We start from the raw sequence: 18,346 nt of genomic DNA on the forward strand, positions 1-18,346 counted from the left end.
CCCAGCTAACACTGGCTTTAAAAGGGAGAATATATTACCTAGCTGGGAAATGTAAGGGATTAAATGTAAGGGATTAAAACTGGCTTCAGGGATCCATAAGTTTTATTTTCCTTGAGTGACTTGACTTGGGGAAGGTCTCTCACATGAAAGCAAATATGGTCATGAGGAAATCCCAGCTGACATCATCTTCAAGGCATGTGACTGAAGAGCAGGGAGCACCTGCTTCTTTGAACTACAGCAAAAGTCTTGATTGACCTGGACTGTAACAGCTGTCAACTCCTAACCAATCACACGCAGCCAGGGTGATAAAAGTTTTTGGACCGACCAAGTTTTGTTCTGTGTAGAGGGGAAGGCAGAAGGAAAATCAGCCCCACTCCAGCCAAAGGAAAAAAGATCCAACCACCAGGAGGAGGAAGAGAAGAAAATCACTCTCGTCTGGTAATGTCCTGCTACAAATTGGGAGACAGTGATATCAATAGAGGCATGATTACATTAAAATATGCAAAGTGGCAGGTAAACTTGTGAAATAACAGTATCTAGATACAGAAATAGAGACAGAGACAGAGACATATCTGCCCCCAGTTCCTGACACAGAACTCCTAAAACTCATAATTTCCTAAGCACCAGGGGTGCTCAGAGCATCTTTTGTTCTAATGTTTGGTCTTTGACCCCAGTTCCTGACACAGAACTCCTAAATCTCTTGGAATTTCCTGAGTGACAAGAGTGTCATTTCTTCTAATGAGGTGACTCTTGGTCATGACCTAGTCACCTTCCCAAAGGCCTCACCTCCTAACACCATCACCACTGGAAGTTAGGATTCAACAGAGGAAAGGGGGGCGGGGGGCACATCAGACCACAGCAAGACTTAACTTTACCTGTAATATCTTCCCACAGGGCAACATATTTCTATATTAATTATGTGCATCCAAAATATATAAATCTAAATATATGTATGAGCATGTATACACACACTTTAAAATGTCTATAAGAAAACAGCCAAAATATTAGCATTTAGAAAGTGAGCACATGAGAAATTTTTTTCTTTTTTGTATGATTTTTAAACATTTTTAATATCTAAAATTAAAATAAAGAAAAACTTACATCACTTTCAGTGTATATCCCAGTCATATACCATCTTCTTGGATTTCTTTCATCACTCTCATCAGCGAGTGGGTTGTCTTGTGCAATTTTGATTCATTTGTCTATTCTACTGGCCACACTATCACTGTGGCATCCGCAAATGTGATAAACAGGACTTCTATTCCATCATACAAACATTGATAAAAACGTTGATCAACACAGACCAAAAGCAGGAACTTGTGGCCCCCCTCTATAGCCTGTCATCCACATGAGCCCTTCTGGGGTACAACTGATCCCCATTAACCTACCTGAACTCCCATTGAGCCCACACTTCCCCATCTTGCCCGGAAAGAAAGCAGGAGAATCTCTGTCACAAACAGCATTAAAGTATACTCTACATATTTTTAAAATTCTCCTTATCTATGAAAAGCAGAAAATAAGAATAGAAAGCATTGATTTGTTTTCAGTCAGGCCCTATGGACCCCTGAAACCTTTCCTGAGTTAATTTGTTTGACCCTGTGAGATGCTGAGTCTTTAACCACCCACAAAGGGCACTCCTAGGGTTAAACAAAATGCATAGCCGCCGAATACAGCAACCTCTGACAAAGAAATAAAACCGATTAATTGGGCATGACTATTTAACTTTCTAATATGATATAATCAGCCTTGTGCACTGATTATTCCCCAATAAATGCACTCACTAGGCTATTCCACACACACATGAGTTCCAGGTTACATAGTCCCGTGGACAATATACCTGAGAAGTATTTCTGCATGCAAAGACAATAAAATCAGGTAAAGTGCTTTTTTGGTCATAAAAGTTTAAAGATGACTCTGAGGAACGGGACAAAAGGCAGAGGAGGGGTTTGTCACCGGCAAAGCCCATTAAAAATTCCTGGGAGATAAAAATAGAATCTGGGCAATAAAATAAAGTCTAACCTTTAAAAAAAAAGAACCTCTTTATATAATAGGTGGTACAGGAAGTAGCATATATTTCATTTTGAAAAAGCTTTACATTCATATATAATGTGACAGTAATATGACCCATCTCACAGAGTTCCTTTGCTTGAGAACAATTTCACAAATGTCATTTGAGAAAATTAGATCCATCTCCCTTCCATTTAGAAAAAATTCTGGCTTATGTAACAAACCATGTTTTCTCTCTTTCCTCACCTCTACTGTCCTCAGGAACATTTTTCAGAAGAGCAGAAGGTTTATGCTTCTCTGTTTCTAGGGCTCCTGCTGCTTCTGCTTATTCACCACCTGAAGTCTTAACTCTCTGTAACACCACAGTTGGCTACTGTGGAGATAATTTTGACATAATCATGCTAGAATTATGACTTGAGAACAGAGATCACAGGGAAGTGGATGAAGTCTTACAATGGGTCATAACTCACAGAGAAGAACGAGAAGCAGAAAAATTTTCATCCAAATTATCTGTCCTAGCTTTACTACAGTTAAAAATAAAATCCACAGGCTTGCTTCCCCTCCTTCCCCGCCACCCCACTGGGCTTTTAAAACTCATTTCCAAGCTTGTTATTGTAGTCATTAACTTCTTCACAGCTAGAATTCTGACAAGGGAGGCAAACTCAGTCACTTGAAAAATATCATCACTAAAAACTGGTTGAGTTTAACTGGATGAAACATGCTGGGAAAATCAGCAGCAGCTTAGAACTTCAGCACTATTCAGAAATGAATTTCACACCTAAATCTCATCTCCATACTTTCCAAGGTAGGCGACTTGCTGGTTTAGTCAACATGAGAACAAATTCATTCAGGTAAGTCTGAGCATTACTGTGAGCCCCTGTCGAATATCAGAGTAAAATTCAAAGCAGCCCATGCTAAAATTAAACTGAAGAAATACATTCCACAGTGCCTCTGTTGGGTCTTGGCAAACACAGATGGGCTGCCACAGAGCCAGGGCAGCCTAAGGAATTGTGAAACCTTAGCTGTGCCTTCCTCCTGGGTTTCTATGATGATCAGTTGCTTGGTTTATTTCCACTTTTCCACACTGGCCTCTCTCTCTCAGAAACACTAAAACCATTCTTCAGGCCAAACTGATGTCAAAGACTAAAAGATACAGTGCGAAAGGTTGGGTACATATCTTAGCCACAACCCAATCCAAAAAAACTAAATTACTATTGAAATGACTGTGGTGGACACAGCCTAATGTGACCCCCAAGTCACAATGAGTAACCCCCTCCCTGATAGTGTAGATGGGACTTGTGATTTGCTTCTAACCTGTAGAATATGGCAAAGGTGATGGAATGTTACTCCTGTGATTATGCTACAATACATCTACAAGACTCCATCTTACCAGACTAGATGGAAAGGCTGTCCTGCTAGCCTTGAAAGCAAACTGCCTATGGTAAGAAGCATGTGTCAGGGAAAAGTAGGTGGGCCCTAGGACCTAGAGCCTCAGTCCTTCAACCACAGGGAAATGAATTCTTCCAACCACATGAAATTTGAAGAAGACCCTGAACTCCGGAAAGGAATGCAGCTCAGCCAACACCTTGACTGTAGCTTTGTGAGACAGTGAGCAGAAGATTCAGATAAGCTGTGCCCAGTCTCCTAATCCAGTTACTTGAGATAATCAGTGTCCATTGTTTTGAGCCGCTAAATTTATGGTAATTCATTATGCAGTAATAAAAAACTAATACAGTGACCAACAAAATAATCATATTGGAAAACATCTGCATAACCACTGGAAATCAAGGACTGGTGCCACCTACATATCAGAAATCTACAGGAATTTATTCTCCAGATATAGTCTAAGAGGTCCTGGATCAAAGAAAGATGATGAAGGCTGCCCTCTTCCTGAGAACAATGTTTCTAGATGGTAGGGAGAAGAACTAATAGACCCCCAATGACACCACTATACTACTGAGGATCCATTTGTATGCAAGTAAAGAAAGCATGACTCAAAGTGGCTTAACAATAAAGGAAACTTAATGACTTGGGAAAAGATAAATGCAGAAGAATGTCTTTCTGGAGTCCAATGAGAACTATCTCAGCTACTCAATGATGTCACTAAAGCCCAGTTTTGTTTTGTTTTTTTTTCTAATTCCACTCTCGCAGCCTTGGTGTCAGATATATCCTAAGACTGGCTCCTTCACCCCTATGGTCTTAAGACAGCTGCCAACATTTCCAGTGCCACGTCCACATCCATCAGGAAAGAGAGTCTTTGTCCCTGTATTCTCAGCAAAATTCCTGAGAGGCACATTGATTGGACTGGCTTAGCTTACATGCCATCTTCTAAACAATCCTTGCAGCCAGGGGGTTGGAAGCCATGTGTTCCACCCTTCAAGCTGGGCATGGAAGATCATGATGGAAACACATAAAACCTAAATGGAAGTCACAACTCTTTGGAAAGGGGAAGAGGTCATGGATCCAGGGAGGCTACTAACAAATGTTTACTGAAACCCCAACCTAAAGAGGTGAGTTTGGTGTTATCCTAAGACTCAGAAAAGAGGGCGTCGAGAACTCACTGGTAAGCCCAGCCCTTAGGATCCTCTCACCTCAGCCAACAGATAACAGCTTCTGTGTTGGAAGGCCTCAGACTTCCTTCTTGCAAAAAGTCTCAGCAGGGCTTCCCTGGTGGTGCAGTGGTTGAGGGTCTGCCTGCCGATGCAGGAGACACGGGGTCGTGCCCTGGTCCGGGAGGATCCCACATGCCACGGAGCGGCTGGGGCCATGAGCCATGGCCACTGTGCCTGCGCGTCCGGAGCCTGTGCTCCGCAACAGGAGAGGCCACAACAGTGAGAGGCCTGCGTACCGCAAAACAACAACAACAACAACAAAAAATAAACAAAAGTCTCAGCAAGCAGAAGACTGAGCACGATGGGGAGCTGCTCTGCCCCGCATTTGTGCAATGGCACAAAGAGCTGGTTGTGACTGCAGCTGTGGCTCTAGATACTTCTCCATGCCTTTTCGTCTTAAAAATCACTGAGCAAGCAATCTGATGATTTAATTGCATTTTTCTCATTTCTTCTTTCAAACAAATTCTACTTGAGATACCTTGTCATAAACCCACACATTATCAGAACCCAGTCCAATGCTTTCTTGGACACCAAGCAAGTAAATATATCCCTCTACAAGAATAGCAAAGACAATAACTACAGAACTCAGTAAAACAGTCTATACATCATAAGAATAATGTAAAAGATTCTAAGATGACTAAGTAGAGCTACCTTTCTTCGAAATAGAGTTATTTCAAAAAATAGAAAAATTACAAATTATCTGATTCAGGATTTTTTTTTACTTTAATTTTTAGACAAGTGTATAGTTGAGTGTCTCATATACCTCAGTTTATGACACACTAAATAATTCATATTTCAACATGATTCAAGAACCTAGAGTCTGTCATAATGAAAAAGGAAACATTTACAATAAAAAAGAATTGCAGTGGAATAGTCTTCTTTATCTTAAAAGTAAACTGGACGTTAAAGTCATTATAGAAGCAGTTAAATGCAGTTTGCACTCCACAGAAAATGGAACAAGCAAAATAGTAAATGATGTCAAGAAATTATCCCCAACTACAAGGGAGAAGGTAAAAGCAATGAAAATAATGTAGAGAGAAGATGAGATAATAGCAGATGTCCCCTAAAGAAAGAGAACTACCGAAAGAGAGAGAATTGTCAAATAACAGAAAAAAATGCTTATTTGGGAAAAGTATTTTAAGTAACTGAGAGTACACACCAGATCCTAGGCAAAACTGAACCCACTTTGACCTATGCTGATTGAACATTTCTAACTTCAAGTATTAAAAAATCAATTTTTAAAAGATAAAATATAGAAACAAATTTAATAAACAATATGTACAACATCACAAGGAAAAATCTTTAAAGTTTAAAGTACCCACTAAAGAGCAAATATTCTATTGGCTTCCTATCTCAAATACCGCTGACTGAAAATCTTATAAAAATGTCTACAGACTTTTAGAAGAAAATATTGTGGAGCAAGAATTCTATATCCAGCATTCATATGCTACAGCAGATATGAAATGGCTCAGAATATGTACTGCCCAGAAAACTTTCTTGAATAAACAACTCAAAGATACTGAGATGTATCTGGAGGCATTGAAATTAATCATTTTAAACATGGTTGCACTGGACTTTTATAACCCTAAAACCTAAAAAATAGTTCAAGTAAAAATCACACCTCTTTTCAAACACTAGGAAAACAATTTTTTTTTTAGAAATTTTTCAATTCGAAGACATGTATTGGCCAGCAAGTCATGTAAACAAGTAAGCAAACCAGGATATAATGTTTGCACAGGCACACTCTTATTTTTATTCAAGCAAAGCATATGTAAACAGAAAACTGCGCACAGTGAATGGCACAAAGACAACACACCCAAGTGCCAGCACACAGGTCAGGAGATTGAACATATAAGCCATCCCAGAAGTCACACTCCTGACTCACAGTCACTGCCATTGCCCAAAGATAAAACTTCCAATTCTAACTTTTAATACTACAGATTAACTTGGCCCATTCTTGTCGTTCTTATAAATAGAAACATACCCAGTCTGGCTTCTTTCACTGAACATCACGTTTGGGACTAGAGAAATTGTTCTTTCACTTTCAGAGTTTAATATATCAATGTATTTGTTGATGATGGACATTCTACTGAAATGGACACTGGGGTTGTTTCTGCTTTGGGGCCATTCTTTGTGGTTCTGTTACAAGAAATAAAACTTTACAAGCACAAAGACAAATGAGAGACAGCATCAGCCTGTGTCAAGGAAGACTGGGAGAAGCAGAGAGTATGGTGAACTGGTCACTGTTTGTCCTACCTGAAACAGGGAGCCTGTCCTCAAATCTAGTCCTTTTATATAGATATGGAATTGTGGGAATATGAATGTAGTGTTGCCAGAATGGTTAATTTTTCTAAAATCCTTGCAATCCAAAATTTTCTCTAAAATCTCCTAATTTTTAATGTCAGATTTTTTTTAAGCTGGAAGGCCACACAGACATAGAAAACAAACTTATGGTTACCAAGGGGGAAAGGTGGGGGAGGGATAAACTGTCAGATTGGGATTGACATATACATACTACTATTTATAAAACAGATAACTAATAAGAACCTACTGTATACCACAGGGAACTCTATTCAATACTCTGTAATGACCTATATGGGAATAGAATCTAAAAAAGAGTGAATATATGTATATGTATAACTGACTTACTTTGCTGTGCAGCAGAAACTAACACAATATTGTAAATCAACTCTACTCCAATTTTAAAAAATTAATTAAAAAAAAAAAGCTGGAAGACCAGTCAGAATTCCACAGCGTACAGCCTCAGATCTAGGTATTCATGACACAAAAAGAGCCTGTCAGGCTTTAGACTTTGTAAGGGGCACATCCCAAGTGGTTTTCTCCCCAATGAAGACTTACCACGATCAAGTAAGGAGGAGGCAAAAACATAAGAAAAGCTGCCCCCTCCGAAGTACTGGAGAGAACATCTGTGTGTCACACTTAGAGATAAAGGGCCACCTTTGTTTCAAGGAGTTGCCCTAGGTCCTGAAGGAGAAGCTGACCCCCAGCATCGCCTTTCCATCATGGTATCCCTTCCCCATCCAATGCTTCCCTGTCCCTTTTACTCTTTAGAGGTTGCACTATTTTTTTTCCTGATAATCCTTTGTGACCTTTCTGTACACTCTTAATTTTCTTATTTAAGATACAACTAGAGGTTGGAAATTTTGGGATGGGTGTCAAATATCCCATTATCATTATCCCCCAGGAGAGACAGTTTTACAATCTCATGTGCATGAGGGGACTTGCAGATGAAGTACGACCTTCGTTTCCACAAACCAAAAGCTAAAATACTTTATTCATTTTTCTTTCTTCCTAAAGTGAAACAATTCATTTCTAGACAGCTTTGGCAGGAGCTCAGACTATTTTATGCTGGCTCCATGCTGGCAAAATAGAGAAATGCCCTGATACTGCGTTTTGGGTTTGGCAGTGAGTGACAATGGCGGTAAAGGGAGAAGGTCGAGTCATTTTTCAAAGTTCTAAGTAAATGATGTTCTAATAAGACCAACATGAGAGGATTAAAGAAAATGCAAGGGTTATCACAAAGCCAACATCTACAAATTAGACCTTTTTTCCCCCTAAGGCAGCAGCTCTCAAATTTTTAACACCTGTAAGAATCGGGGAGGCTTGTTAAAACGTAAACTGTGGGCCCCACCCCCAGAGATTCTGATGCAGGAGGTGGGAAGGGGCAAGAATTCACTTTTCAAACAAGTTCGCAAGTGGTGCTGATGCTTTTGACCCAGGGACCCCACTTTGAGAACCAGACCTAAAAAACCCTTCACAGTAAGTATCTATAATGATTCTAAACAATGACAACTTCAGTAAATTAGACTGAATTATAATTCATTTGAATTTGTTTTTGTAAATCAATGCTTATCAAAACATTCCACTAAGTAAATAGATCCAAATGAAATGTTTTAGGATGTAAGCAAAGTAAGGCTGAAAGGAATGACTTCTCCGAACTTCGGAGAAAATAAACGGATAAGAAACCTAGAACTGTCTCACTGAGCTATCAGTGATAATCACTGAGCACCTGAAGGGGAAGTAAAAAGCCACAACTGCCTCATTTCTGTATTGGATCAGTCACTGTTCAGTAGCAAAAAATCACCTGACTTTTTCTTAGGCGGTCTTAGATTCTGAACTCGCTTCCCCTTAGGCTTTTTCATAAACAAATAATCAGAAAAGTCTCTAAGGAGGGGAGAGGCCAGTTCCTCATTTCAGCTCCCATCAAGGGTGCCTGTGCTCGGCCAGGAGGGTTTATTGTTACAGGTGTGGAACTTGTTCTTCCGAACGCTTGCCTGGCAGCTCGCTGTGTGGTTCTGCTGATTCCCTTGTCAGGACCCACCTGGACAATGTCACCTTCAGAAGCAGACCATTTTGCAGGTATTAGAGGCCGTTCAGCTGCTATCTGTGTTTCCCTCTTGCACTTTTCATTTGGTCAGACCCTGTTGCTACCAGCTTCTCTTGGTCCTGTCTTGCTGGTCTCGGTCAGGTCTAAGTAGAATGGGTGAATCATTAATGTGTGTGGTTTAATTTCGAGTACACTGAGATTGCTTCCCCTAACAGCGTGGGTGGTGGCTGCTGGTTTCTTAAAGCTTGGGAGGTCAAAGCCTGGTGGATTTACTTTATAATGAGCATTTATTGATTTAGTCTTTTAGAGAACATAAAGGAGAAGAGTTAGCCTGAACTCTTCTGTTAACTTTTGGCTTCCTACCAGATCCACAGGGATAATCATTTAGGGAGGGCCTCCCAGGAGCCTCAGCCATTATCCCTGCAAGGAGCTTGTGAGGGAGTGACTTTAATATCCTTTCATAAGTGTGGCCTGGAGGCTGACAGAGGGGGAGTGGATTATCCCAGGTCACAGGGCTAGCTGGTGAGGCAAAGAGAGCAAGCAGATGGTTAACTCTAGAACTTGGGCTCCCCATCTCAGCAAACGACCTCCCAGAGCTCCGCTGTAGTTCAAGTTTCTCCAGTTCTGCCGTGGGTCATGTCGGCAGTTACTACTGCCTTGGTTCCAATATATGAGACACTGGCCAGTAAACAATACTTAATGACCCTTAAGTCCCATTGGGTATAATAACCACCTACAGACTGCCACACCCTATGTCAGGACAACTAGAAAGGAAATCTGAAGCAGTGTCCTAACCCCTCTAAGGAGGAGAAAGAAGGCACAAAACAGAGGGGAAACCCAAGGACTAAGAATTCTGATAGAACTATTATACAAGTGCCTGTGTAAACATACTGAACTCCTTTAACCATGCTGCTGCCTAGAACTTGGACAATGCTATGAAGGGGAACGGAATAAAGTCCCCTGGGTGTGTATGTGTGTTGGAAGTACCTGTAACTCCAGTCCTCAGCTCAGGCATTTGTTTGTTGGGAGAATGAGGAACTGGCCCTCCAGTAAAGGACCTGAAAAGAGACCTAATACACCTGTTTTCATCAGTGGTCAAAATGGGTCTTTTCATTCTTCTCCTGTGAAGCTGGTGTCAGCCAGAAATTACCAATCTAAAATCAAAACCAGTTCAACCTCACCTTAACTAAAATGTAAGTTTCCTAGCAGGTATTACTGTCTCTCTTCACCCCAAAATAAGGGTACCTCATACATTTTTGTTCTATATGTGAAGTCCTGTAACATTTGAGTCCTCGGCTCAAAATATTAAAGCAAACCCAGCATTAACAATTTCAGATTTCTTTTGTAGTAAGAGTCGAACTGACTTTAGTTGGTATCTAAGTAGTTCCTTAAACAACTCTCCAATCTAAAATCCCGTACCTTGTAGTTTCACTTGGCTTTAAACCAGATGAGAGCCAGGGTGTAAACATAAGAGAACACAGAGTCCCTCAAATCAATCTCACAGAATTGTCATGACAATATCATGATGTTGGGCTCTTCCCCTTTACTGATAAGAATAAATCTAAGAGTCTATTAATTCTCTTGACACAGGGTTATTGGACTTCTACCCCAGATTAGAAGAAACAAATTAAAGGAAATAAAGTATCTGCCATAGGCAAGTACAAAACTATAAGGAGAAGTAATGACTAAAAACTAGGGAGTACATCAGTGTGAGGTTACTTCGTACGGGGTAAATAATCATATGCTATTAAAAACCTATAACAATTAGTCTGCATGGAACTACAATAAACAGTCATAATACTGTATGTCATCTAGTCTCATGAGTCACAACATAGGAGGACAGGTCATCAAGAATTTTCCGGTGGTCAGTATTCTCTATTATCAAATTGAGGATGTAAATGATACACAGTAGAAAAAGTTCTAAAAAGTGTTGTCAGTGAAATTAAAATTATACAGCACTAAAAGAGTAAATTATTAGCTATCCTTAAAATTGGGCAATCCAAATGTGTCCATTCCTGAAGGGTTACAGATTGCTTTAGAATTATAGACTTGCTGGGAGTTCCCTGGTGGTCTAGTGGTTAAGACTCTGGGCTTTCACTGTTGTGACCTGGGTTCAAACCCTGGTCGGGGAACTGAGATCCCGCAAGCTGCACAGCACGGCCAAAAAAAAAAAAAAGGAAGAATTATAGACTTGCTGCAGTTATTATTGGAGATCTCAGAATATGTGGTCAACTACTGATGTTCCATCCACCAACAAGCCATGTGCAGCCTGAAACCACCTCCTACGTTGCCCATGGCAAGGCAAAACGGTTATTATTTGCTCCACAGTCCCACACCAGACCTGTAAATAATCAGGAGTTGCCTCTTATGCAATAGTTGATAGGATGGGTAAGGACTGATGCTTTCTCACAGGCAACTACTTTCTTCAAATGGAAAACTACAAAATAACAGAATAGCAGTAAGTCATTTCCATGTCACCATGAACATATTTACACCATGGTAGAATCAGATTTGCTTGAACAAGAGAAGAGCTTAATTGGGAGGTAATTCTGCATTAGTGAATCACAGAAAGCACCTCTAATCACAAGAAGCAGGGCATCTGTGTGACATCGCAGTTTTTCTTTTCAAACTAGTGAGTTATTTTTCCAGAACACGGGGATGGAGAAAATCTAAAATGCCTCTTGCCAAATACTTTGCATCACTATCTTTGAAATTATGTCTCATTCTGTAATTTAAACCTTGAGGGAAGGGGTTCTCATTTTTCTTGTTCTCTCATCCTTATATCCCTGGAATACTCCAAAGCACATATACACATATTCATACATATATAAATGCAGAACGTAAGGGAAATTGAATGTATATTTGATTCTCTTAAAATGGAATAATCAAAAGGTGATGAGCTTTATGGCTTCCAAGAAATCTCTTAGATCACCAAGGTTTTTAAAAGCTTTTTTGTTTGAACTGGAAGGGATATTAAGTAACCGGTAAATGTTGCCAGAGCTGTTCCAGGTCTTTAATCAGAACCCATCAACCTCCACAGTTAGCAGGAGTGTCCTTGCTCAAAACCTGCCAAATGCCCCCCACCCCACCTTTAGCAGGAGTGAACACAAATCTTTAAGTTAAAGGGTCCAGAGATAAGAAAGCTACGAACAAAGAAAACAGATGAAACCAGCTGGGACTAAGATGGCATGAATCTGACGCCCAGCAGATCCTAAGTCTCATTATACATTGATTTTACTATATTAACATATTATGTGACACACCTACCGGCGGCCAGGACCAGACATTAAGGACAAAAAAAGGATAAAAAGGGGGTGGCACCCCACTCCCTCGGAAAAAGCCCTGCCCCTTCCTGGTAGACTAACGCATAAGCCTCCCCATAAATTAGCCTCAATCCTCCTCCCTTGTCTTTACTCTTTAAATCACTCTCGCCACGTGGGCGAGAGGTTGGTCTGCAAACGCGGTTCCCGCTTCTCCATTCTTCGGCCACTAAGTAAAGCTTGTACTGTGTCCATCTCTGCTTGGGGTTCGTATTCACCTACTCGAGCCCCAATGGAAAAAAGAACTCTCCCCCATCGAGGCACAAAGCAAGGTCCAAACGACTTAATTCGGTAGCATAAACAAATTTCAATACGTAAACAATTTAGTCGGGAAAACTGGACTCACTTATGTTAATTATCTACAAAACATAACAGATACTAATGTTAACTGGGCATTCCCTATCTGCTCTGGTGAATTGTAAGTTTTTATGTGAAATTTCAGACACCTTTTTTCTCACCTCCGTCTCCTTGTTTGCAACAGATTCCGCACTCTGCTCTTCCTCATTAAAGATGCAGCCACCTGCTTGCAGTTATCCTCTGGAAAAGGACGAAGACACACCCGAGGAAGAGAGGCACCTGAAGGTGGAACTGGAACAACCTCAGTGCGGTCGGGAGAACAGCAACTCTGACGGCGTCCCCTGGAAGCTTCCAGCAACCGGGCCTCTTAGTGGCGTGGAGAAGACGGAACCATCCTTCCCAGAGGTGCAGCGCCCAGACTGCGGGCCCTCTCCTCGACCCCCCCCCCGGAAAGCCTGTCCAAGAAGCACTGTCAGAACCAGGGGAAACTTCTCCACTTTGACCAGCAAGCCCCGGGCCGCGTCTCCACCTCGCCCACACTGAGGAGGTTAAGGGGCCGCAGCTGCGAGAGTGTGCGCGGGCCTGCGCACGGCACTGCGCATGCGCCACCTCAGCCGGCGGCCTTTAAAGGGCCCGCCCTGGGGGGGGGGGCAGCTGAAAGGAGGCTTCCGGCACCTCGCATTGCTTTTCTAGCGGGCTATTTGGAAACCCAGAGGAGTTCTTCGCACTCCCTGTGGTCCCTGAGACTCCACTCAAGATTGCCTCCGGACCCCGAAAGGACACTCAACGCAGCCGACTCGTTTGAGCTCCAAATGGCGCCCAGTGATGAGCTTGCCCTTCCCGTGCCTCAGCCCCTCAACGAGGGGTCGCTTCCTCAGGCCTCCCTTCCACGGAGTGGAGGCCAGCCAGCACCCAGCCGCGCCCCACAGCTCCCCAGGCCTCAGGTAACACAGTTCTAAGCCTCCTGCCTCTCATTTGGTGGATGCAAAGCATAGTAGGTCTCCAGGTTGCCATATTGCCCGGTCGCGGAGTGGGGTGCTGTGTTGGGAGACGGCTGGGGGGACGCACAGTTTTTAGGACAGTTGGCTGTCAAGTAAAAGGGGTGCAGCAGTTTGAGGAAGGAGCGTGGAGGTCGAGCTCACTTTCTTCTTCAATATACTTGAAGGCACTTTAAGAAAGAACCCAGGCTAGAGATTGTCTGTCAGTCGTTAGATAGTAAAGGTGGCCCTCTTGCAAATCCACGCTATGTGAAGACCACCTGGCGTGGCTGGCTTAAAAGGGCAAAAAGAGCAAACTACTTAAATTTCTAACGTTCTCCCCCTGAAAAGAAAAACTCCAAAACATTTTAGCTAGGAAAGTTAATGACCTCTCCCTTCAAGATGTCTGCTTTGGAATTTTGGGTGGGTTTGAGCACGACTAAAACATGTATTTTTAAAATTTATTTCAGAGAGAAGAATTGCATCAGTCCAGGTATGTGTGTCTTTATTTTCTCTAGTGCTATGAAGTTTGTTGACTGTTTACTTTTACGTCTTTTACTTCTGTTCTGACATAGCAAACCTGATGATGTATTAATCAGGGCAGTTTGTTTTACATCCCTCAAGTCACTCTTCATATTATGGGTGAAAGAGTCTTAATTTCAAGAGTCTCCTTTAAGCGCCCAGCCTTTTGCTGTGGCTTTTGGGGCAGGGTATAACAGCCACAGGTGAGCATGGTTTTCATTTTGAATTGTCAATGACTTGGTCCTGTGGCTTAATTAACATCCACCAGTAATAGGTTTTGTCAGGAAGAGAAAATGTAAAGGCCAGAAACATTCAACAACTTTTCAAAGAGAAATTCAGAGGACAAGGATAAAAGGAACAAGATGTGCTGTTTAAATCTAGGATGACCTTTAAAATGCCTGTTATGACAGACTGTGCTTTTATCTAGAATGCAGGTAGATTGTGTCACTTCAGAAACCAGCTCTGAACTTTCAGCTTGGTCCCCCAGCTGTGGCAGTGGATTTTCCATTTCTTTCAGGGATGAAGAGCTTCTGTGGCAGTAAGGGAAAGATTCAAGCCCAACATCCACCCAATTTGTAGGACTGGTGGGAAAGCCCTCAGTTCATTTGGAAAGTCATGGAGGAATCCTCAGGAAATTAGCTATTGTTTTATTACTGGACCTCAATCCTCAAGCAAGTTTGCTGTTCATAGTAGGAAGCATGAGATCCATCTATGCAGTCTTTGTTTATTTTTAACCCTAGTTGACCTAAATCTCAGCTAAGGTAGAGGATATTTACAAAACCATAGGCAAATACAAAGTATTGTGTTAGTATATCAGCTAGCTATTGCTACATAACAAACCACCCCAAACCTCAGTGGCTTAAAACAACAACCAGGTATTGTTTCTTATAAATCTGTGTGTCCATTGAGGATCAGTTGACCTAGGCTGCGCTCAGCTAGGTAGTTCACTCCACATGTCCCTCATCCTTTTCATGGAACCAAATTTCTACACGGGGCATGTTCTTGTGGTGAGGGTAGAGGTTCAAGAGGATAAATGGAAACATGCAAGGCCTCTTGCACCCTGGGCTCTGTACCTTGTCTAATTCTACAGGCCAAAGCAAGTCACGTGGCTGAACTCAAGGGCAAAAAATTATGTGTCACCAGCAGTGGGAGAACATTTAAGTATTATATGGCAAAGTGTTTGGATGCAAGGGTTGGTGAAGAAAGGGTCCTTTAATGGAAATCTTCCACAGGTGTGAACCAGAATAAAGCTCTAAAATGACACCTAATTCAGATGTGTCAGAGAAAATGAAAAAGAGAGTAGTGTCAGAAAAAGATGATGTTGTTTAGAGTCAATCATGCAAAGTCTAATAGGGTGTTTAGGAATTTTGTTCTTTACCCTAAGAACAGTGTGAAACCACTGAATGGATTGATATGATCATATGGATACAGGGTAGACATGAGAGTTAGATGAGAGTGGATTCCAGCAGAACAATTAGAATGTTCAGGTATGAGAGGTTGGTAGGTTAGGCTCTGATGAAGGCAGTGGAGTTAGAAGGAAGTATCTCGGTTCAGGAGATACCATCACCTAGACTTTGTGAATAGTAGACCATCAGGGGAGAGGGGAAGGAAGTTGTCAAGAAGGACTTCCGAGCTTATGGCTTCCACTGTTAGGTGGCAAATGGTTCCATTCTCTGATCTAGGTAACCTTGGAAGGGAGAAGGGGATATGGGTAGGTGGGGTGTAAGTTTGAACATGTTGAATTTGAAGACCTGTGGGACATCTGAGTGGGTATTTTGAGTGGATAGTTGACTAGAGAAAGCATCGTGGATGGAGATATATATATCTGAGAGTCTTTGATCAAGGAATGCTTCCTAGAGCAGGTAAAGTCTGTCCAGCTTTGTGTGTAAGATGGAGTTAGCAGATATAAAGGCTGTAACTGATGGGACACACCAAGCCATTTGCAAAAGATGACATGCAGGTAATTTTTATTGACCTGCAGAATCTTTGTGAGGCAATAACAGAAATAGTCTTAAAAGATGCAAAGGGAAAACTTGGTCAGAGGGCTTGAGGCCTTAAAAAGTTCTGTGAGGTTCAGCATGTCACAATCACATACTACAAAATAGTGGAAGGTTACAGAAAATCACAACAGGGAATCAGAGGGGAAGAAATTTAGACATCTTGGTATCTGGTAATGACCCTGAATTATTCAGTATTGTTTTTTTCAGGACTTAGTACAATACTTGGCATGTAGTAGGCAATGTTTATTGAATGAATAAATGAAAGGCTAAGTAACTATAAACAATATGTTTAATAAACATTCATGCATTACTGCTAAAAAGAAGTAATTTTGCATCAGCTGCAGACCACTCAATCTATAATTTTTTAATCAAAAGTTCACCAGAAGCATGAATTTTTGGTAAACAGCTAACCGTCTTTGGCACAAAGATCCTCTGTCTGCCTGTCTTTTGCTCCCTCTGTCTCTCTCCTTCCTGTCACTGCAGTCTTTTCAGCAGTCATTTGTTCAAAGGGCTTCTTCCTGCAGGTGGCTATTTCCCAGGCCTTGTAGTCAGATAGTGTAAGGTAAAGGGCTCTGCACGAGGCCCTGATGTCCATTGAGGAGCTGGGGGACTCACCTCAAAAACTTATTTAAACTTTATTTAAAACATACTTAAACTTATTTAACTTAGGCCTTTAATATGCCTATGAGATGGTATAAACCAGGGGCTAGCAGACTATATAGCCTATGGCCCAAATTCGGCCCACTACCTGATTTTGTAAATAAAGTTGTGTTGGAACACAGCCACATCTATTCATTTAAATACTGTCCGTGGCTGCTTTCGCACTGCAACCACAGTATTGAGTAGCCACTACAGAGACCATATGGCTCACAAAGCCTAAAATATTTACTCTGTGGCACTTCATAGAGAAGGTTTGTTGACCCTGATATGTTCAGTTAAGAAATGCTTGCCTCTGTGGCTGTCAGTCAATCACAGCAACTTTTTTTTTTTCCTTGTAGCCCTTTTGCAAAAATTTTTCTTTTAATATAGTGTTTTAACACATGGCCTGACAATTGGGCAGGCTTATATAAATGAGAAGGGCCCAATCTCCTCTCATTTCTGAAATCAGCTCAGTGTTGACTTTGATTCCAGGTTTTTCCTTGTGGACTTTTTTTCTTTTTGTTGTTCCCTCTGCCTATATATAACATTCCAGTGAATTAACACTCATTCTAAACTTTTTTCTCCTATCACCAAACTATGCCTCCTGGAAAAGAGTCTTTATAATTCATTCTTACTAAAGTGTGAAGGACTTCAGGCTTAAGGCATATCTACACTCATGTCTCCAAGTACAGCAGTGTATTTATCCCTTTTGGGTTTCCCTACACCTCATAAATGCCTCCATCATAGTACCTAAAACACCATATTGTATTTCTTTCACATCTGTCTCCTTTCAGAAACAAGATCTTCCTGAGGGCAGAGACCACTTACTTACCCTTCATCTCAGCAACTATTACTCAGCTAGAGTCTGTCTCCAGAATACTTACTGAAGGAAAGGATGGGTGGAAGGATGACAGGCAGGCTGCTTGGCTTACAGTTTACTTATCTGTCCCCGATGTATTTGAATTTTAACAGAGGACATGACTTGAATCCAAGCAGTGAAGCCATGTTAGTGGAATTTTAAACATCAGGAAGTGAGTGGGGGGATTTTGTGGGTAGGGACACCTTCCTGGCACCCCTTAAAATCGATAATCACAGAAAACTGCCTCACCTAACTTTTTAGTCAGCCCTGAAACTGAGAAAGGAAATGTACATACTATTACATCTATGAGAACAGACTAACCTTCCAGTGCTCAAAAGAAATAGGAAAGAAAACCTAAATATATCCAAAACATGAAAACAAAATGACAAGGAAGAGACCAGACAAAAACATTGAATGCCAGTAAAGCGCTTCCCAAAGCCAGATTTATCTGCAGTTACCCTGGGGGGTTGGGGTGGGGGGTTGCAGCACGGCATGGTGTTAAGAATTACTGGAATCAAACTCCCTGGGTTTGAATTCTATCTCTACTTCTCTGGCAGCGTGACCTTGGGCAAGGCTGTGAACAACTCAAAACCTCAAAGTTTTCATCTGTGAAGTGGAGTTGCAAATACAGTTGACCCTTCAACAGCACAGGGGTTAGGGATGCTGACCCTCTGTGCAGTCAAAAATTTGCATATAACTTTACGGTCTGCCTTCCTTATCTAAGGTTCAGTAACCAGTGGATTCAACCAACCACAGATGGTGTAG

At 41.5% G+C, this 18,346-nt stretch overlaps 1 protein-coding gene across 1 annotated transcript in view; it reads left to right on the forward strand.

Moving 5' to 3' along the window:
- The first annotated feature begins 11,096 nt into the window (after positions 1-11,096).
- PLEKHG7 (pleckstrin homology and RhoGEF domain containing G7) overlaps positions 11,097-18,346 on the forward strand; it is an 86,090-nt gene continuing 78,840 nt past the window's right edge. Inside the window, 3 exon segments of the mRNA XM_089921120.1 lie at positions 11,097-13,034; positions 13,037-13,528; positions 14,032-14,054. Of these exon segments, the coding sequence (XP_089777246.1) occupies positions 12,669-13,034; positions 13,037-13,528; positions 14,032-14,054 (881 nt within the window). The 5' untranslated portion in view covers positions 11,097-12,668.

The sequence above is a fragment of the Delphinapterus leucas genome, chromosome 11, assembly GCF_059928025.1.
Source record: "Delphinapterus leucas isolate spDelLeu-1000000601 "Yukka" chromosome 11, BTC_Dleu_Yukka2, whole genome shotgun sequence".
Taxonomy (NCBI): Eukaryota; Metazoa; Chordata; class Mammalia; order Artiodactyla; family Monodontidae; genus Delphinapterus; species Delphinapterus leucas.